Below are 22,997 nucleotides of genomic sequence, written 5' to 3' on the forward strand. Positions count from 1 at the left end.
CTGCCTAAGTTCCTGACAGAAAAATGTCATATTCCTTTCATACACTCCTTCTGTAATTGTTGACTTTTCCTATCCCAGATCTTAACATCAATGTGCTTAGGTGGTCTGAAATACTCATTACACAGAATCTGTCATTGTCCGAGTTATCTCATTCGATTTTAACCTACCTGTGAGATAACAGACGCTATTTTTCAAGTGGAGAAGCTGAGACTTGGAGGTTAAATTATTTGTTTGACTAGTTAGAGACAAAGCAGAAACAATCCAGTTCTCTTTGGGTGAACACCATGTCACTGAACACATAAGCATGAATCCACGCCACGTGTTCACAGTGAGATCTTAGGAGACCTGCGTTTGTGCTGAGAGCTAGCTGCTAATAGCAGCAGTTAGCATTTCTGTAGAGCACGCGTCAAAACAATATCTAAGAGTAGAACTCACACTACCACTTATCTGAGTCACCCCAACAAAGGGATGTGGCCAGGAAAGGCCACACCTTTCCAAGTTATGAAAACTGATCTGTTTCAGGAGAAAACTGAAACTGGTGGCTATAGCTGAAAAGCCAGTGACACCTGTGTGTTCCATTTTTAGTTGCTCATTACCATCTCATAGTCACAGTTACTTCCTGCAGTGATGGAAAAATTATGGGAGTGGCTAGGCACAATTACTCACGGAGAAAAGTAGGCATCCAGCCCTCTTGCAGAACTATTAGTGAGTAATTCCCAAGTGAAGTCTGTGAACAGTGATCTGACATTATTGACAATGAATTTAGGAGTCAGGGTGTATTAGCTTCCCGCCCCGTGCTTCACGGTTCTGTTTTCTGTTCCCCATTAGGGCCACACCTGCCTTCAGAGACCAGCAGGCGGTTAGCTCTTGATTTTAAGGTGGCTTTTCCCAAGGTCAACTCAGCACAGCATCCCCAGTCATAGGAGAAATAAAGGCCAGGTACTCACTGGCCTCTCTGCTTCTGCTCTTTCATTCATGAAGTTCTTTTTCTAGAAACTTGACAGTAGGACTTGAGGCCCTGTGCTCTTAGTTTACTAACACCTTCAGAATTTTACACTAATTATTTTATTGGAATGGTGATTAAAAATTTGAGCAAAAGAGGGACTGTCCTGGTGGTCCAGTGACAAAGAATCCGCCTTCCAATGCAGGGGACACAGGTTCGATCCCTGGTCGGGGAACTAAGATCCCGCATGCCACAGGGTGACTAAGACCGCGTGCCACAACTACTGAGCCTGCGCCTCAACTACAGAAAGCAAACCTGCATGCTACAACTAGAGAGAAGCCTGTGTGCCACAACGAAGAGCCCGTGTGCCCAATGAAGATCCTGTGTACCGCAACTAAGACCTGACGCAGCCAAAAAAATAAAAAATAAATGAAATAAATGTTTAAAACAAAATTGAGCAAAAGAATAAATTCTGGGAACTCTAGCCAGGGCTGATATAATAAAAATATGGGATGAGACATTCGTGGTGCATGTATGTAGATGGGGTCACCTCACCCCAAGCTGTGATTCTCAGACCAGGTGCCACAGCAGGAATGGGGTGGGGTGAGACTCCTGAACAAAAGCTTCTTCGAGACTGAACAATACCTGCTTCCCTCTCAGGCGGGGATCTGCTCCTTTGTGCACCCACCCACCTTTCTGCCCTTTAAGCTTGTTTCTACAGCCCCCTGGGTGCCAGAGAGGCCATGAGGGCATGGCTGGGAGAGGCGAGCTCTGGCTGTGGAAAGGGTTGGGCGTGGGGGGAGGAACTTCAGCTGAACATCCCTCCTGTTCTCCTGCCCCACCATTCTCCACCAGGGCACGGTCTGGAAGGAGACTTGTACCAGGTGCACCTGGCTCAGAGACCACCAGCAGAAGGTTATGGAGGGAGAGCCAGCGCCTCACGTGCTCTCACTTGCTGCAGGTCAGATGTTCTCTGTTTGTACATTTGATTTTCTTCCTTGAAGAATATTAAGCCACAGGACATAAAAGGATTCCTGTGTTGGCAAAAGGCCTATAGTCAATTAGCCTGGAATTTCCAGGAAAGCTCACCAGAACCGACACCAACAGGCATTCAAAGGTGGGAGGGAATATAAAGAGGAAAGGGGAAGACAGAAGAATTAGGATGGAAGTGAGGGCAAGATGGAAGGAGAGCAAGGACGGGAAAGGCAGGAGAAGGCCCAAAATAAACAACTTCACATTCTGTGGTCACTCGTCCATAGTGGGTCCTACTGAGTACAAATGATCATCAGACAGAGCTTCTCCATTTCATGGGAGGCTGTAGCATGTTTCCTCCCAGCATCATGCCAGGACACTTTAAAGTCAAATTCAAAGGTAAGGTGGCCAACAACTGAGTCACCATTACTATTTCCTGCAGCACCTGGGTTTTTCTTGAGGTTTCCCACTGACCTTACTTAACTTACGAAGCCATTGTCCAAGACAGAGAAGCAGCCAAAAACACAGGAGACAGACAGACAGACAGACAGACAGACAGACACACACACACACACACACACACACACACACACACACTCACCAGTGCTCTGAGAAGATACGGAGAGGAAAAAAGCTCCTCTTTACTAGGTAAACTCTATCTTGATATAAAACCTCAACCACAAGGGCCACAGGGGGTGGTTTCACTTTCCAATCAAGCCGCCTTAAAATGAAATCCACCTAATCTGTAAAATATACTGGTTAAGTCTGAGATTTCACCAATCTGTACATAGGAACTACTCACAAGGATCCTAAGAACAATAGATCATTGTCTTTGGTAACTTGGAACTCTAGCTGTTCAGATGCAACCCAGATGGGAAAATATGCTTCTGCAAAAAGTGACAAAGAGCCCCCTTCCCACATCAAAATTTCGTCATGAGAATTTCATCCGTTTTCATTTTACATTGGGTTAAAATATTTTTCCCACACTTGACAAGTGGCTTTTTGCCTAAGCCTGTGTTCTGAATCTTTCAGGGCCCCTAAATTTAAGTCACAAAGACTAGTTAACTTGCATTACTCTCCAAAGTCAACATTTCCTATTCTTAAAATCCTTAGTCTGTTTGCTTGATCACAGAAAGAGAATAAAACACAGGTAAATGAATGAACGGAATTAAGATATACAAGAATAGTATCATTGCTTTTTAGAAACAGAAGATTTCTGCATCCCGTGTTCCTGCCTGAGATTCTGTGCAGTGTTAGTGAGGCCAGGAAAGCAAGGGGTCACCGTTCAGCAGAGAGTGGCCTAGAGTGTAAGAAGACTTCACCACGGATACCATCCAAGGCCTCTGGTGACAGAAACAGCAAAGGGGGCACCCCCCTTCGAGGATGGTCTAGCCAGTAGGGTGCTCGCAGGTGGGTGAGACCTCCAGGTGCTGTCGTCTCCCCTGCCCTGCTCCCACAGAGAAACAAACTAGGCTTCCCAGGCTGCAGTGTGGTTTACCTTATGGAAACCATCTATGCAGGCTGGCCCTGGGCACTCAAGATAACAAATAAGTCAATTCTTGGTCAGACACTAGGGTCTCCAAAATAGATAAGATCCTATCTTTTCTTTCAGTAGCATGTCTTGCAAATAAGTCATGTAAATATGTTTTAATGCACAATTCACTACACTTCAGTCCATCTTCATTTTCCACAGTCAATAACTATCGGTTTAAATTTTTCTCTACTTACATTATTTTTTCCATGTGTTTAGCATATCTTCAAAAAAGAATAAAATGACATTTGTTCAGCAATTTCATTTTTAAAAGGTGTTTTAGATGGATGAACATAAAAATATGATTACCTCATCCCATTCTAAAAGGTAGTTGGTGATTTTTGAACCGTTGTCAATTGGTGCCTAAAAAAATAAATAAATAAAATGAGATTAGAGAAAAGTTGTTCACAGTTAAAAGTTATGAGCTCTCCACTTGGTTCAAATATAATGTCCATGCTAGTACTGTACTCTCCCTGCAGGGGGATAACCCTGGATACCTCCTGTATTTGCTTCTTCAAACATTATCACAAAACCAATTTTATTACAAGTCAGCTAGTAGAGAGCGCCCCACTATTAATAAATTGTACCCCACGAACAGCCAAGCCCCCCTTCCCCACCACCTCTACCTTTACATTCACCTGGTGCCCTACTTCCTCCTCCGGGGATAAAACTTTTAAGAGGCATGTTAAATTCAAGGGTGGAGGAGAAAAAAGACAGGGGAGAAACACAGACACTGTTTGGGGTCTGATAAGATAAAGCTGACCCACCCTAGGTTCAAGAGTCTAAAGTCCATATTTTTGTAACTTCCCCCATACAGTTTTTGTTGTTTTAAGAGTTTAAGATTAGAAAGCCTTCTGTAGCATTAAGGTTGCCCTTTTTTAAAAAATGAGAAAGACCAGGATCTCCTGGATAGATTACCAGGGGCAATTAGCCCTTAGCATATTAGCAAAAAGAAGTTTCATCATTTGCTTTCCTCCTAAAAGCATGCTGAGATCTGCTTTACTGAGAAAGCAGGCTTTGGACAATGGGAAGAGGAGTAAAGAACTCTGGAGAAAAGAGTGCTTTGTAGGGTCAGAGCTGCCAGAAGGGGGTGCTACTGTGGAGTCACTCACAGCACTAAGGTAGTAGGATGATGTCTCCCAAGCACAAACGCACCTGGGCCTGGCTCTTCCCAGGAAAAGAGCCAGGGCCCCATAGAATGTGGTGACCTGCCCCCAGCAAAGGCAGCCAGGTCACCAGAGCTACACTGAAGCCCCTCTCGGCTGTCTGTCACAAGTGGTCTGATGTAAGTTGCTTAATAACAATGCTTAGTTTTTTATTCCAAGAATGGATGGGTGTGATAAGGAATTGGGAGAATATATGTAAATCACTTACTAAACTGCCCCGGTGTTACAGGAAGCCGTCAGTAAACAGTAGCTGTTGCATTATTATTGTTAATAATAAATGTATTAACATCGAGGGCTCAGTAAATATTAGTTAATTAATAAAGAAACTCTTCACCCTGGCCTTTCCTTCCTTCCTCCTTCTTTCTTCTGAGTCATATAATCTTAGAGTTCCAAGCCCCAATTACACGTGAGTGATGTATGTTCTACTAAACTGTAATTTCAGGCTTTTGTGGGCTCGATTTGGGAGAAAGGATAGGGTTACATTTAAAGGTCTAAATAACGGACAAAATCAAGGTTTTAGCTGAGAACCCATTTCTCAGGTAAGAACTACATTTATGATGCTCATATATTCCTTTCTGATGTCCTGCCCCACCACCGAGTCCCTGATTCCTTGAGGGTGGGGACACAGCCCCTGGTGTTTGTGTTGCCCTATCTCCTGGCGCTAACTGGATGACATTAGAGGGCCCTGAGCTCTCTCAGTGTCTTGGTGGCTTCAAGGACAGGGGGGCAGCCAGAGCATGGTCGCCCTGTCCTTGTACCCCCAACTGGAGCACCGTTATTGGAAAATCTGTTCTAAGAACATGAAAACTGAACTGAATCCAGAACTTTCAAGTTTGCACGTAACTGAATGGAACAATAATACGCTTCTGATTTACAATTAAATAAAGAGAGAAAGAAATTGTGAAACATTTTCCTCCTAGTAAGAAATCTTTTTCTAGAAGTTGCTGGTCTGCCTGAGGCCCGAATTTCATCCAGGTTTTAAGCAGAGTATGTATCAGTGATTCCCAACTTTAGGTTTATAAGACCCCAGGGTCCCTCTGGTAATCTTTAAGATTTCTTATACTTTCCAAACAAAATGGATTTTAACTCTTTCCTTAAGATATATTTACATACGTATATGTATAAATACAGAACACATTTTAAAATGGACGTATATGCTCCAAGGACTTAAACAATGATGACCAGTTGGGTGTTAAAACTCTGAAAAGGTAGGGAATCACTGACCTGGATTATCCCTGGAAGCCAGGAAGGAAAATAAAATAGTTCAGATTCTACAACTTTGCCTTTGTCCAAATAACACACTCAATGTTGGCCACTGGCTACGAGAGGGGTCTACAGAAGTCCATGCTTTGTTGCTAACCACTACTCTCAACTGCTTTTATCAACTCCCAAGATAAATTTGACCCTCTGGTCTAAGAACAAAAGAACAAAGTATTTGTTCACCAATAAGGAATCTCCCTAGTCATCTTATTTGCACATCAGTGTTTTCCCCCAATACCACAAATCTTTATTATCTCTACCTCTATAAATTTTACATTTTGAACTATATTTTAAAGTATAAATATACAGGAATAATTACTATAGAGACTGATAACATAATCTACTATTTTCTTACAAACACACAACTGTGACTGATAAGTCAATGATATACTACTTTAAGGACCTCTCTTTATTTGTAGCCAAAAAGTTGTATTTCATGAAAACTACTACATGATTCAGATGTTAAAAAAATAATTAGTAATCCTAACTGACCTAAGGCCTAATTAGTCAAAATTAATGAAACCTTAATGTAGTTTAGAACACTAAACATTCTAGGCAGTTTTAAATATTAGACATTGCAGAGTCACCACTGAAAGAAGCCAATGGACCCATAAACCTACTTTATCTCTAAATCTTTCTTCACAAAAACGTTTTACTCAAGTCCTCAAATGTCTACTGCAATGAGTTAAACTATCAGAAAGTGATGACATTTAGGTATCTTAAGTATTTATATCACTTATAAAGTGTTGCTCATGACCCTGAAAAGAAAGCTAAAACTTGATTTCACAGTTCCCTCTCCCATCCTTTTGCCCAATTTTTATAGAGACGGCAACTTTTGATATCATTAGAATTTGTTTCACATAGTCACTATGCAGAAAATGAAACACCATCACCAAACTGGAATACTGCTAAATAAACGTTTCAAATGGCTACAGACTTCAGAATATTCCTGCCACTTTGTGCTACCCACCTTCCACTGCAAGGTTAGTGAACTTTTGCTCCTGTGTGCCAGCTTAGGCGGGAAAGGACACTCGGGTGCGCAGCTGTGGGTGGTGAAGCTAACCGGCTCAGAGCAGGATCCCTTTACGGAATTGTACATAGCATATACCCTGAAAACAGACAGACAAATACAGTCAGTGGCAGAGGCCCATCACAGAAGACCAGGGTTTTTATCTCAGCTTTGCCCCAGGACTTTCCACAGAGAACAGAATTTCTTATGTAGTACACACCATGACCCTTATTCCTCTTTACTGGTCTTGTCCTGACCTAACTATGGTCAGCATTTTCAGGGGAAAATCATCCCAGCAGGCGATGTGTCTCAATGCGTTCTCTCCTCCCACTAACTGTCAGAGCCACCCAGCCCCATTTAAGACAGGCAGAGTCTACTGACTGGAAAAGAATATGCTCAATAAGGAAATATACTTATTCCCCAAAATGGCCTCCAAGTATATATTCGAAAATCCATCAAGGCACTCTCTGGTTGACTTTGTCTGGAAAAAGGCTAAAAGTACAGATAACGGTTGGGCCAAAGGAGACAAGAAGCAGTGATGAGAGTCCACAAACTGAGAGAGAGAGGTAGAAGTACAAACAACAAAGTAGATATCATCTTTGAACTGTTGATAATACTGCAGATATTTAGGTAGAAATAAGGACATTTCACACACAGAAACAGGCTCGCTACTGCCAAATGCATCTCTCTTCTAATTCATTAAAAACATGGTACAGTTCAGGTACAGTTTATCCATGTGAACATCTAACTCTTACACCTGGAGCCAAGATTAAGGATGTGCATTCTGCACATTAAAATGCCTGGCTCGATACTCAACATATGGACCTGATTTCTCCAGAGAAGCTGTGAAAAAAAAAGCATATAACACACTATTATAAAACTACACTCCTTTCAAATAGCACAAAATAGGATTATGCTGATTTTTACCATCTTCTTTTCTACTTTTTCATTTTTTAAATATTGGGCATTAAAAAGAAACCTTGAAAACATACTCTTTTAAAAAGACAACAAAGGAATCTTTGCTGCCTAAAGAAGATGCATGGATTAAGCTATTCAGAATTTGTAAGTACATCAAGTCCTTAATTCTTAACAACTCTTTATGAGCTGCCATTAAAGACAGAAGAACACTCAGACTAGAGAGGTGAAGTAAATTTCCCAAAGCTACACAGCTAGAAAGTTGGATCAATTGTACTCAGTCATGGAGATCTAACTGCTATACTATATTCCCTACTGTCCTATTCATCCTGCAATCCACTTCCCCTCACTCTACCCAATGAATAAATAACAGCTACAGATAACATTATGGAAAATAGGACCTAACTGAGGAGAAAGGATTTCAAAAATCATACACCTGAAGTCCACCACAAAATATTTATAGAGGCCATGCAAGTCGAAAGTCCTAACAGACATGCCTACCTTCCATTCTAAAAGGTAAGATACATATTTACTGGATATTTGACTTGTTTGCCTTAGGGGAGGACACCATGATATTTGATCCAAACAAAAGATACCTCTCATTAGGATGCTCTTCACCCAACCTGATGACAGAAATGCTCCTTTTGCATTCACTGTAAGTAGGAACATGGTAACAGAAAATGAAACAGGAGAGTTGGCAAGATCATTTCCGTGTATCAGGACAGGTTCACTGGGCGTTAAGTTACTTAAAAATGAATCACAGAATGTTCCAGACATGGGCAGGGTTCCAGCCTGAACTTTAACAGATCCGTTGAATTCTCCAACTGATGGCTTATCGACTGTATTTTGCCCAAAATACGTGTGGGGGGAGGGAAGGAATATAGTGTTTTAAAATATTACTGCCACCTATGAATTAAAGGACATAGGCAACGATCACCAAAAAAGAGACATGCACTCCTAATGAGAGACCATGCCACTATCTATAAAATCCCTGCCAGAAAAACTGAACCTGTATCTGATTAAGCCTCTTCACTGCTTTATAGGAAACATGGAGAGAACATTATTAAGCAACACTACAGGATACAATCAGGCTAATTCACAGTGTGGAAAAGTCTACAGGACAAAAAAAAAAATTTATTCCAACAAATAAATTGCAAGAAGAGAAAAAAGGGATGGAGGGAAAACCTATAGCTTAAAAGAAATGTAAGAGCTATAAGCCAAACACAATACTCAAACCACATCTGAATTCCAATTACAACAAACTGAAGAAATAAAACCTTCATTTTAAGGACAGTTGAGGAAATGGGAACAGTGTCTGGATTTTAAAGACATGAAGGAATTTACCATTTTTGTTTATTTTGGATGGGCATGGGGTGTGTGATGATGGTAATCTGGTTCGCAGGTGAAATAATATGATGACCGGACTTTACTTCAAAATAACTGTTGGGGGAGGGCGTAGCAGAAGGCACCAAGGAAATAAAAAGTTGGGTGGTGGGTATGTGAGAGTTCATTAAATTACTGTCCACTTTTGACTATAACTGAAATCTTCAGAAACACAAAGTTAAAAATTAAGCCAATGCTGAAAAAAAATGGAGATCTCTCGTTTAAAAAAATGAACCTCTGCCTTCTCTTAAAAACCAGAAGTTCTAGCAACACTGAGCTGCAGACCTGAATGACGGGAATTAAATGAAACTGAGAGCAGCTCCCCCTTTAGATGGGCAAGTGCTGTCCAGTTCAGAGTCCCCACCACTCCCTACTGCTCCCCGGAATTGAGATTGCTTTTTCGCTGCCTTTTACCCAATCCTCTTTCCCCCCTTCCGTTCCCAGGAGGTATCTCATGTTGCAGTCACTAGACATTTGCTTATGAATTCAGACTATACTCAGACAGACCAAGTCCTAAATATCCACAAAAACAGTCAGCACCAAAAATCCATTGGGTAACAGAGCAGAGGAGAGGAGGTAGGGAAAGAGCCTGCCAAGGACTAGCAGACCGCAGTTAGTTATCTGGGGAAAGCTTGACTCAGTCAAGTTCATTCTTTCTTTTCAATGAGATTCTTGGAGTCACAAATCCATACTTATCGGGCTAGAGAAACACGAGAGAAGGAGGCTCCTGACAGCCAGGTTGGGAGGATGACAGTAGGAACGAAGGAACCTGATAGCACAAGTAAAAATCTGGGGTACTTGAGGACGGACAGTTGTACAGGTCTGCAGGAGTTAGTGCCCTTGTCTTTAAACTCAGAGAATGTTATAGTTTGTCTAAATGAGGAGTCAATGCTCTGCACTTGTAAAAAGTCTGTCTGCAAAGGAAACAAGATCTATTTCACGTGGCAATATAAATGTGCTGCACTCAGTACCTAAAACTTGACATGATATCTAAGTACCTCATGATTACATCTGTCAATTCAAATTGTTCAGTAAATAGATAGCAACTAATAACTGTAATAACTACCTGCTCTGCTTTTACCAGTAATTTTCACAGAAAAGTCTCTGTAAATGACATTACATTTTGAAGAATGTTGCAATCATGTTTCTCACATGATGGTGATGTGTTTTCTCTAAATACCACCATATGACAGGAAGATCTGTGGAGTAGGACGAGTGTCCTAAGTTAAATATATCAGCAAACAATTCAGTTCTTTTAGCATTTATACCAGCAAAGAGGAAGACACTTCTCTAAGGATATAACTAATCTTGTGTTGGGTTTGCACATTTGTTTCAGTTTAAGTACCAACTAAATGTGTATGGAACAGGTGCTCCAAGAATTTCAGAAATTTGCCTCCCCTTTCCTCCAGCACGTCTGTAACATACCAGGAGCTGCAATTTCTAGTCAATAACACCTATTTCGTGAATGGACCTAGAGTCTGTCACGCAGAGTGAAATAAGTCAGAAAGAGAAAAACAAATACCGTATGCTAACACATATATATGGAACCAAAAAAAAAATGGTTCTGAGGAACCTAGGTGCAAGACAGGAATAAAGACGCAGACATAGAGAATGGACTTGAGGACACAGGGAGGGGGAAGGGTAAGCTGGGAGGAAGTGAGAGAGTGGCATGGACACATATACACTACGAAATAAAAAATAGATAGCTAGTGGGAAGCAGCCACATAGCACAGGGAGATCAGCTCGGTGCTTTGTGACCACCTAGAGGGGTGGGATAGGGAGGGTGGGAGGGAGACGCAAGAGGGAGGGGATATGGGGATATAAGTGTACGTATAGCTTATTCACTTTGTTATAAAGCAGAAACTAACACACCACTGTAAAGTAAATATACTCCAATAAAGATGTTAAAAAAAAAATAAAATAACACCTATTTCATAACTCCACACTGAGCTGGTCAACCACATATTTTTGGAATTGTTTCATCACATAATTTTTCTGGGAAATGTTATTACATGATATCATCTCTCGGCAACCTCTTTGCCAAATTGTTTATGACAATGACTGGAAAACGGCCTCAAATTCTGCATTGAAATTGCTATCCATTCCAACACTCAAATTCCTGATTATCCTATCATTGATAAAAATATAAATTCTTGACTCTCACAGTAAAATGATTGTTTCAATGCGACTATTAATTATAAAACTACCAATTAAAAGAGGAATATGCGGGCCTCCCTGGTGGCGCAGTGGTTGAGGGTCCGCCTGCCCATGCAGGGGGCGTGGGTTCATGCCCCGGTCCGGGAGGATCCCACGTGCTGCGGAGCAGCTGGGACCGTGAGCCATGGCCGCTGGGCCTGCGCGTCCAGAGCCTGTGCTCCACAATGGGAGAGGCCCGCGTACCGCAAAAAAAAAAAAAAAAAAAAAAAAAAAAGAGGAATATGCTTTTCTTTGTATGTGTATAAATAAATGAATATATAAATGTTTGTGATTGTAAAGTTACATACTTATGCCTAAGTATTATAAAACAGAATGTTATTTATTTGTATGTATGTATGTGTTGGATTTTTCTCATTCCTCTCTCTTCCTCAACACACACACACACACAGAGGAGATTCTGCATTGGTGGCGTCATTCCATAACAAAATACCCTATATGGAAACACTGAATAAATACACTTTGACAATTACAAATTGATTCCTTTTAAACATTCAGCCAACATTAAACCAAAAAAAGCAATCTGTGTAAGAACTGGGAAACTAATATAAAAGTGACGACTTTAATAAAAATAACCCAGGACCCAACACCTAAATTTTTTAAATCAACATAATAGAGGAATTATTGATGAATTACTTTCCTCAATCACTAGGAGAAAAAAAAAAGTGGTCAGATAGATGTGGAGCAATGACTCGAAAATACATAGCAAAAAGTGAGGAAAATAATCTTTAAAACCTGAAATGTCTCAGGATACAATTTTCAATGTGGAATTTGGACTAAAGGGCATAGCAAGCGCCAATCTGAACAGCTACAGACACATAACCTATAGCACCGTCTCAAGGATGCCACTGGTCTCTTAATAAATTATTCCCAATAACAGTGAGGTGATGGCAAGTAGAATTCAAGAACTCTTCTTGCCTAGGAACTGATGCCAAGCACCATACAGTTCAATGACAGGACTCCATGACTGAGAGGCTGCTACTTTAAAAAATGGTTGTGTATCTGACTGGTGAACTCTGACCATACTCACTAACAGGAGGGAGGAAAAAACTGAAAATGAGAAAAAGAATTCCATAAAGATACCAAGCAAGCGATGTGAAGGGGATGAAATCAGAATAGCAAAACCAAGAGCAACAAGAAAGGAGCCCTAGGTGAGATGTCAGTACCTGAGCTGAGAAAGAAACCTTTCACTCTACGGAAGAGTGATTGGAACAGAGACTTCTGCAGGCCTTTGTCAATGTGCACTATTAACAACTAGAAGGAGAATACAGCCTGCTTGACACTGCTACAAGAAACGTCTGTTTTTATCATTGGCTCTCCAGACTTCCTATAAGGCGACACTTTCTAAATTGGTAATGTACAAATAAATGAAAACGGTAATAAATATAACTGTTCATCTTGCAGGTGTACAGTAATGGAATTCGTTTGGAGCTTCTGTTGTGAAAAAGTTAGGAAATATTTCCATGTGGCTTTTTGAGGCCTTATAGGTGACTATTAAATTTAAAATTATATTTGAGGCTACTGTGTTGATAAAAGCTTACATTCCTGGAACTAAGATTTTGAGAATGTTAACTGCACCATAAAAAGAGATTTTTGCTCTGCTTTTTTCAGCTCCAATTATGATATATCTTTATCTCAATAAAATAATGAGTGGTATGGTCAAACTTCATCATGAAGTCCTTTTTATTATTAGTGTGGAAAATCTGCAACCACTTTGGAAAAACAAGACAAACAAAACATTTATAGGTGTTACAGATTTATAATAGGTTTGCACATATATTTCATTTGCTCTCATACCATCTTTCTGAGGCTGGTATCGTTATTATCCTCATTTTATGAATGAGAAAACAAGGACATTGAAGCTTACATGGCTTGCCTAATCACATACCCTCAGTAAGTGCCTGAGTCATTAATTCCAAATTCCAAGGTCTGCCTACTATGTCATCAAGGTGCCTCCCAAAGCAATTCAAGGCAGAAGAGACTGACTCTACGTAGGGGCTGGAAGTGTTAAGAGTATTCTCTAGCTTGAAAAATGAAAGGCTGTATAGGGAAAGGGAATGAATGATCTATATGGACTGTGGAAGAGCCAGAGCAAAGTAACTACAATTGGGACTGTATGTAGACATTTTTCTTAGGAAAGAATTTTTTAAAAATACTAAAAGCGATGTGTTCTGGAAGATGGCGCAATAGAAGGACATATGCTCACTCCCTCTTGAGAGATCACCGGAATCACAAGTAACTGCTGAACAATCATTGACAGGAAGACACTGGAACTCACCAAAAAAGATACCCTACATCCAAAGACAAAGGAGAAGTCGCAATGAGATGGTAGGAGGGGTGCAATCACAATAAAGTCATAACCGCTGGGTGGGTGGTTCACAAACTGGAGAACACTTATACCACAGAAGTCCACCCACTAGAGTGAAGGTTCTGAGCCCCATGTCAGGCTTCCCAAGCTGGGGGTCTGGCAATGGGAGGAGGAATTCCCAGAGAATCAGACTTTGAAGGCTATAGGGATTTCATTACAGGACTTCAACAGGACTGGGGGAAAGACAGACTCCACTCTTGGACGGCACACGCAAAGGAGTGTGTGCATCGGGACCCAGGGGAAAGGAGTAGTGACCCCACAGGAGACTGAACAAGACTTACCTGCTAGTGTTGGAGCGTATCCTGCAGAGGCAGGGGGTGGCTCTGGCTCACCGTGGGGACAAGGACACTGGCAGCAGAAGTTCTGGGAAGTACTCCTTGGCTTAAGCCCTCCCAGAGTCCACCATTACCCCCACCAAAGGGCCTGAAGACTCCAGTGCTGGGTCGCCTCAGGCCAAACAACCAACAGGGAGATAACTTAGCCCCACCCAACAGCAGACAAGTGGATTAAAGTTTCACTGAGCTCTGCCCACCAGAGCAAAACCCAGCTCTACCCACCACCAGTCCCTCCCAGCAGGAAGCTTGCACAAGCCTCTTTGATAGCCTCATCCACCAGAGGGCAGACAGCAGAAGCAAGAAGAACTACAATCCTGCACCCTGTGGAACAAAAACCACATTGAAAGACAGACAAAATGAAAAGAAAGGGGACTATGTACCAGATGAAGGAACAAGATAAAACGCAGAAAAACAACTAAATGAAGTGGAGATAGGCAACCTTCCAGAAAAAAGAATTCAGAATAATGATAGTGAAGATGATCCAGGACCTCGGAAAAAGAATGGAGGCAAAGATCAAGAAGATATCAGAAATGTTTAACAAAGACCTAGAAGAATTAAAGAACAAACAAACAGAGATGAACAATACAATAACTGAAATGAAAAATACACTAGAAGGAATGAATAGCAGAATAACTGAGGCAGAAGAACGGATAAATGACCCGGAAGACAGAATGGTGGAATTCACCGCTGTGGAACAGAATCAAGAAAAAAGAATGAAAAGAAATGAAGACAGCCTAAGAGACCTCTGGGACCACATTAAACACACCAACATTCACGTCTATAATGTGTCCCAGAAGGAGAAAAGAGAAAGGACCTGAGAAAATATTTGAAGAGATTATAGTCAAAAACATCCCTAACATGGGAAAGCAAATAGCCACCCAAGTCCAGGAAGCGCAGAGAGTCCCACACAGGATAAACCCATGGAGAAACATGCCGAGACACAAAGTAATCAAACTGACAAAAATTAAAGACAAAGAAAAATTATTAAAAGCAACAAGGGAAAAATGACAAATAACATACAAGGGAACTCCCATAAGGTTAACAGCTGATTTCTCAGCAGAAACTCTACAAGCCAGAAGGAAGTAGCATGACATATTTAAAGTGATGAAAGGGAAGAACCTACAACCAAGATTACTCTACCCAGCAAGGATCTCATTCAGATTCAACGGAGAAATCAAAAGCTTCACAGACAAGCAAAAGCTAAGAGAATTCAGCACCACCAGACCAGCTCTACAGCAAATGCTAAAGGAACTTCTCTAAGTGGGAAACACAAGAGAAGAAAAGGACCTACAAAAACAAACCCCAAACAATTAAGAAAATGGTAATAGGAACATACATATCAATAATTACCTTAAACGTGAATGGATTAAATGTTCCAACCAAAAATAAGACCCATAGATGTGCTGTCTACAAGAGACCCACTTCAGACCTGGGGACACATACAGACTGAAAGTGAGGGGATGGAAAAAGATATGCCATGCAAATGGAAATCAAAAGAAAGCGGGAGTAGCAATACTCATATCAGGTAAAATAGACTTTAAAGAATGTTACAAGAGACAAGGAAGGACACGACATAATGATCAAGGGATCAATCCAAGAAGAAGATACAACAATTATAAATACATACACACCCAACATAGGAGTACCTCAATACATAAGGCAACTGCTAACAGCTACAAAAGAGGAAATCGACAGTAACACAGTAACAGTGGGGGAATTTAACACCTCACTTATACCAATGGACAGATCATCAAGACAGAAAATTAATAAGGAAACTCAAGCTTTAAATGACACAACAGACCAGGATAGATTTAATTTATATTTATAGGACATTCCATCCGAAAACAACAAAACACACTTTCTTTTCAAGTGCACACAAAACATTCTCCAGGATAGATCACATCTTGGGTCACAAATGAAGCCTCAGTAAATTTAAGAAAACTGAAATCATATCAAGCATCTTTTCTGACCACAATGCTGTGAGATTAGAAATAAATTACAGGGGAAAGAAACGTAAAAAACACAAACACATGGAGGCTAAACAATATGTTACTAAATAACCAAGAAATCACTGAGGAAATCAAAGAGGAAACAAAAATACTTAGAGACAAATGACAATGAAAACACGATGATCTAAAACCTATGGGATGCAGCAAAAGCAGTTCTAAGAGGGAAGTTTATAGCAATACAATCCTACCTCAAGAAACAAGAAAAATCTCAACTAAACAATCTAACGTTACACCTAAAGGAACTAGAGAAAGAAGAACAAACAAAACCCAAAGTTAGCAGAGGGAAGGAAATCATAAAGATCAGAGAAGAAATAAATGAAAAAGAAAACAATAACAAAGATCAATAAAACTAAAAGCTGGTTCTTTGAGAAGATAAACAAAATGGATAAACCTTTAGCTGGACTCATCAAGAAAAAGAGGGAGAGGACTCAAATCAATAAAATTAGAAATGAAAAAGGAGAAGTTACAACAGACACCACAGAAATACAAAGCATCCTGAGAGACTACTACAAGCAACTCTATGCCAATAAAATGGACAACCTGGAAGAAATGGACAAATTCTTAGAAAGGTATAACCTTCAAAGGCTGAACCAGGAAGAAACAGAAAATATGAACAGAACAATCACAAGTAATGAAATTGAAACTGTGATTAAAAATCTTCCAACGAACAAAAGTCCAGGACCAGATGGCTTCACAGGTGAATGCCGTCAAACATTTAGAGAAGAGCTAACACCCATCCTTCTCGAACTCTTCCAAAAAATCGCAGAGGAAGGAGCACTCCCAAACCCATTCTACAAGGCCACCATCACCCTGATACCAAAACCAGACAAAGATACTACAAAAAAAGAAAATTACAGACCAATATCACTGATGAATATAGATGCAAAAGTCCTCAACAAAATACTAGCAAACAGAATCCAACAACACATTAAAAGGATCATACACCACGATCAAGTGGGATTTATCCCAGGGACGCAAGGAATCTTCAGTATATGCAAATCAATGTGATACACCATATTAACAAATTGAAGAATAAAAACCATATGATCATCTCAATAGATGAAGAAAAACCTTCTGACAAAATTCAACACCAATTTATGATAAAAACTCTCCAGAGGGCTTCCCTGGTGGCGCAGTGGTTGGGAGTCGGCCTGCTGATTCAGGGGACGCGGGTTCGTGCCCTGGTCCAGGAGGATCCTACATGTCGTGGAGCGGCTAGGCCTGTGGGCCGTGGCCACTGGGCCTGCGCGTCCAGGGCCTGTGCTCCGCGGCGGGAGGGGCCGCAGCGGTGAGAGGCCCGCGTACCGCAGGAAAAAAAAAAACACTCTCCAGAAAGTGGTCATAGAGGGAACCTACCTCAACATAATAAAGGGTGTCTACGACAAACCCACAGCAAACATCATTCTCAATGGTGAAAAACTGAAAGCATTTCCTCTAAGATCAGGAACAAGACAAGGATGGCCACTCTTGCCACTATTATTCTACACAGTTCTGGAAGTTTTAGCCATGGCAATCAGAGAAGAAAAAGGAATAAAAGGAATCCAAATTGAAAAAGAAGAAGTAAAACTGTCACTGTTTGCAGATGACATGATACTATACATAGAAAAATCCTAACGATGCCACCAGAAAACTACTAGAGCTAATCAATAAATCTGGTAAAGTAGCAGGATACAAAATTAATGCACAGAAATCCCTTGCATCCCTATACACTAACAAGGAAAGATCAGAAAGAAATTAACGAAACAATCCCATTCACCACTGCAACAAAAAGAATAAAATACCTAGGAATAAACCTACTTAAGGGGGTAAAAGACCTGTACTAAGGAAATTATACGACACTGGTGAAAGAAATCAAAGATGACACAAACAGATGGAGAGATATACCATGTTCGTGGATTGGAAGAATGAATATTGTGAAAATGACTATACTACACAAAGCAATCTACAGGTTCAATGCAATCCCTATAAAATTACCAATGGCATATTTTACAGAACTAGAACAAAAAACCTTAAAATTTGTATGGAGACACAAAAGACCCCAAATAGCCAAAGCAATCTTGAGGGAAAAAAAGGGAGGTGTAGGAATCAGACTCCCTGACTTCAGACTATACTACAAAGCTACAGTAATCAAGACAATATGGTACTGGCACAGAAACAGAAATACAGATCAACAGAAGAGGATAGAAAGCCCAGAGATAAACCCACACAGCTATGGTCAACTAATCTATGACAAAGGAGGTAAGGATATACAATGGAGAAAAGACAGTCTCTTCAATAAACGGTGCTGGGAAAACTGGACAGCTACATGTAAAAGAATGAAATTAGAACACTCCCTAATACCATATACAAAAATAAACCCAAAATGGATTAAAGACCTAAATGTAAGACCGGACACTATAAAACGCTTAGAAGTAAACATAGGAAGAACACTCTTTGACATAAATCACAGCAAGATCTTTTTTGACTCACCCCCTAGAGTAACGGAAATAAAAACAAAAATAAACAACTGGGACGTAATGAAACTTAAAAGCTTTTGCACAGCAAAGGAAACTAAAGGAAACTCAGAATGGGAGAAAATATTTGCAAACAAATCAACGGACAAAGGATTAATCTCCAAAATACATACATAGCTCATGCAGCTCAGTATAAAAAAAAAAAAAACAACCCAATCAAGAAATGGGCAGAAGACCTAAATAGACATTTCTCCAAAGAAGACATACAGATGGCCAAGAGGCACATGAAACCTGCTCAATATCACTATTTATTAGAGAAATGCAAATCAAAACCACAATGAGGTATTACCTCACACCGGTTAGAATGGGTATCATCAGAAACTCTACAAACAACAAATGCTGGAGAGGGTGTGGAGAAAAGGGAACCCTCTTGCACTGTTGGTGGGAATGTAAATTGATACAGCCACTATGGAGAACAGTATGGAAATTCCTTAAAAAACTAAAAATAGAATTACCGTATGACCTAGCAATCCCACTACTGGGCATATACGCTGAGAAAACCATAATTCAAAAAGATATACATACAACAATGTTCATTGCAGCACTATTTACAAGAGCCAGACATGGAAGCAACCTAAATATCCATCAACAGATGACTAGATAAAGAAGGTGTGGCACATATGTACAATTGAATATTACTCAGCCATAAAAAGGAACGAAATTGAGTTATTTGTAGTCAGGTGGATGGACCTAGAATCTATCATACACAGTGAAGTCAGAAAGAGAAAAACAAATACCGTTGGCTAATACATATATATGACATTTAAAAAAGTGGTACTGATAAACCTAGTGGCAGGGCAGTAATAAAGATGCAGACGTGGAGAACGGAGTTGAGGGTACAGGGGTGAAGGGGAAGCTTGGATGAAGTGAGAGAGTAGCACTGACATATATACACTACCAAATGTAAAATGGATGGCTAGTGGGAAGCGGCCGCATAGCACAGGGAGATCAGCTTGGTGCTTTGTGACGACCTAGAGGGGTGGGATAGGGAGGGGAGGGGAAGGGAGGCTCAAGAGGGAGGGGATATGGGGATATATGTATACATATAGCTGATTTACTTTGTTGTACAGTATAAACTAACACAACATTGTAAAGCATTTATACTCCAATAAAGATGTGGAAAAAACAAAAAGACACATGCACCCCGATGTTCACTGCAGCACTATTTACGATAGCCAGGTCATGGAAGCAACCTAAATGCCCATCAACAGACGAATGGATAAAGAAGATGTGGTGCATATATACAATGGAATATTACTCAGCCATAAAAAGGAACGAAATTGGGTCATTTGTAGAGACGTGGATGGACCTAGAGACTGTCATACAGAGTGAAGTAAGTCAGAAAGAGAAAAGCAAATATATAAATTCATATATGTGGAATCTAGAAAAATCGTACAAATGAACAGGTGTGCAAGCCAGAAATAGACACAGATGTAGAGAACAAACATATGGACACCAAGGGGGGAAAGCGGCGGGGGTGGTGGTGGTGGTGGTGGTGGTGGTATGAATTGTGAGATTGGGATTGACATGTATACACTGATGTGTATAAAATAGATAACTAATGAGAACCTGCTGTATAAAAAAGTAAAGAGATCAGGATCAAAGAGATGGAGAATCTTCCATCTCTCTGGCCAGCAGGGCACTAGACCAAATGACCGCTGGTGGTGCCTTAGGCTCTTTATGTGTGGTGTCACACAAGTGTCAAATATGTCACAAGGGTGGGATCCCCGATGTGTTAGGAGGAAGTCTTGGATCCAAGGCCTCTAGATGGTAACTACCTCATGCTCCTGTGTCTTTTGGGGAATCCATTAATTATTCCTTTTATCTGCCCAGAAGTTTAAGGTGTTCATAAGATACATAAAAAGAATTAATGAGCAAGTATTCTCAAGTTTACCCTTTGTAAGAGGCGTTGAAAAGATACAAAGGGCAACACAACAGATAGGACAGTAAATAAAGGGCAGACTGTGACATTTAAAATTTTTTTAAAAGTTATTGTCAACTCATGGATGAGCAGAAAATTAATAAAGTAAACCTTTAGTAAAGCAGTGACAATGAACATTAAAAGAGAAAAAAGGAAACACGTGTTAACAATGTCTAATGGAGAACATTTACAGGACTACCTATATGGTGTTACATTTTCTGGTTTGTTGTTAAATCAACCATTTCAAAGAATGGTTAAACTATTATCTCAGCTTCACAAGTTATACAAATCTTTTTGCTTGTACAGACGGTGTGAAAAGTTCAATAAGTTTGGGCTAAAGGTAATTCACTCAAAATCCAAAAGTTTTGATTCAAATAGGAAAAGATGGTTGCAACAGAGTTCATCTAAACAAAACAATAGCTAAGCAGATATACACTTTATGACTGAATGTAAAAACCTTGCTCTTTTATGTATTGCTTTAAACATAGTTTTAAACACTTGTGCAGCTAATAAGATATTATAATCTAAACACCCCCCTACTTTCCTTACTTTTGTTACCAAGAAAATTGTGGCATGGATTCTCTGTGATTGACCAAAGTTAAAACAGTCAATTGATGGGCAGAACCAGAGTAGACCTCAAGCTGCCTAATAATTAACATATGCTCTTCCTGCTAGGCTACCCTGCCTCTACTCCACCACAGAGGGAACGTGTGGTGTGAATTAACCTTTGGAAAGTGTAGTAAAGGGTGTGTGCTTGACGGTTGCAATTTTATTACATAATCTTGATATATACATATATAATTGAAGAAAGGAGAATTTGTTGTTGTTCACCCTATTAGATAAAATGAGAATTTCTGATCAAATTAAAAATTAAATAAAATGAAAGTTTAAATTAAAATGAAAATTTAAACGATATTATGGATCACATTCAGATTTAAAAATCTGCCTGTTTGCAGATGGATGTATGGATGTATCTTTGAGTAATCAGATGAGCTCTGTAAACACTTAGATGACACTTTCGTTCTCGCAGGTCTGTGGTTGGCTGGGTCTCTCCCTGAGATCAGCTAGCCCTGCCTTCCAGAGCAGTCATGGTAGAGAGTTCAGACTCGGTAGCAAACTATGTGAGTTGTTTTGGAAAACTGCATTAGCTCTTGCTAGAGATAATTTTGATATTTGCATTACTTACTTCAAAACGTATTGCCTTTTAGGTCCAAACTTGAAACATGGGAAGGACTTTATTTAGTCATACTGGCTGAACATATAGTTTACATGGAAGGTCTATAATAACTGATATACCCATGGTAAAAAATTATTGCTTTATAGAAAAAAATATTATATATTAAACCACGCATTCCAACGGATCTTAGGAGACTACGTAAAATAAAAATTACTTCGCAAAAATAATTTTTAAATTCTGTTCAGGGTATCATCTACTTTTCTATTACCAGAAGCACATCTGTGGACTCCCAATCTCTATGCTCTCAAGTGTAGGACATCAAGGAATGGCCGATGAGCAAAGGTACTGACACTTTTAGTTAGGCAAGTGCTGTTAACCAAACACTTTTAGAAAGGAGCATATCATTTATTTTAGCAATCTGAATTCCCCAATACTCACCTCACATGATAATCGGTTGCTGGCCTAAGATCTTTCAGGTTACATTCTAATTCTTCTCCGCTGCAAAGAAAAATCATTTCTTAGTCAATGATACCAGTTTCAAAAATAAAACAGGTTTTGGATTTGGGTCTCATAGTCAGGTACCAATAGCGATTCAAGAACTATTATTTCTACTTCCACCTTAAGTCAGAAATAAACTCTCCTGCTTGGTATTATCATTTTTCTGGACTAGCACATGAGATTCCTTGAAATGGTGTCATTCTGGACCTGGAAAACGGCAAGGCTAACTTATGAATAAAATTCCAAAATGTCTTACCACTTCTTCAAAATGACTACATAAAAATAAGTAAATAAGGAAGCAAGCTGAACAGAAAGACACCTAGATAAACGTAAGTGTAAATAACAGCTCCAGCTGTCAGCTGAAGGTGGCTCCCAGACTTGTCCTGGCAAGAACCCCAATAGCTTCAACTTCTCAACTCTCTTCAAGAAACCTCAATCTGCTTCCCTCACATATCAATACTAATAAACAGCTCTCTTACAGATGCATGCCGATAAATAGCTCTCTTACACAAAATAAAACCATTTATTTGACCAGAAGCTGCAGAAGAACCTTGACTTAATCATGAGGAAACCACCAACATTCCAGAAAATACGTAATGTTCCCATTAAAAAAATTTTTAAAGGTGAGAGGGGTGTGTGTGGGCATAACTGTATTCTTCACAAATGTCAGTATCTACCCAGCCACAAAAAAGAATGAAATTCTGCCATGTGTAACAACACGGATGGACCTGGAGGGTATTGTGCTTAGTGAAATAAGTCAGACAAAGACAAACACTGTATGCT

The 22,997-nt window shown here is 40.0% G+C and overlaps 1 protein-coding gene across 8 annotated transcripts in view; it reads right to left on the reverse strand.

The window, feature by feature from the left end:
* FNDC3B (fibronectin type III domain containing 3B) overlaps positions 1-22,997 on the reverse strand; it is a 357,900-nt gene that overhangs the window by 75,972 nt on the left and 258,931 nt on the right. For all 8 annotated transcript variants that reach the window (XM_027111777.1, XM_027111778.1, XM_027111774.1 and 5 more), the window contains 3 exons: positions 22,155-22,214; positions 6,843-6,981; positions 3,756-3,809 (listed from right to left, as the gene is read on the reverse strand). In XM_027111777.1, coding sequence (XP_026967578.1) covers positions 3,756-3,809; positions 6,843-6,981; positions 22,155-22,214 — 253 coding nt within the window. The remainder of the gene's footprint in view (positions 1-3,755; positions 3,810-6,842; positions 6,982-22,154; positions 22,215-22,997) is intronic.

This window comes from Aethalodelphis obliquidens, unplaced genomic scaffold, assembly GCF_003676395.1.
Source record: "Aethalodelphis obliquidens isolate GAN/ISIS:26980383/991018 unplaced genomic scaffold, ASM367639v1 scaffold1, whole genome shotgun sequence".
NCBI lineage: Eukaryota > Metazoa > Chordata > Mammalia > Artiodactyla > Delphinidae > Aethalodelphis > Aethalodelphis obliquidens.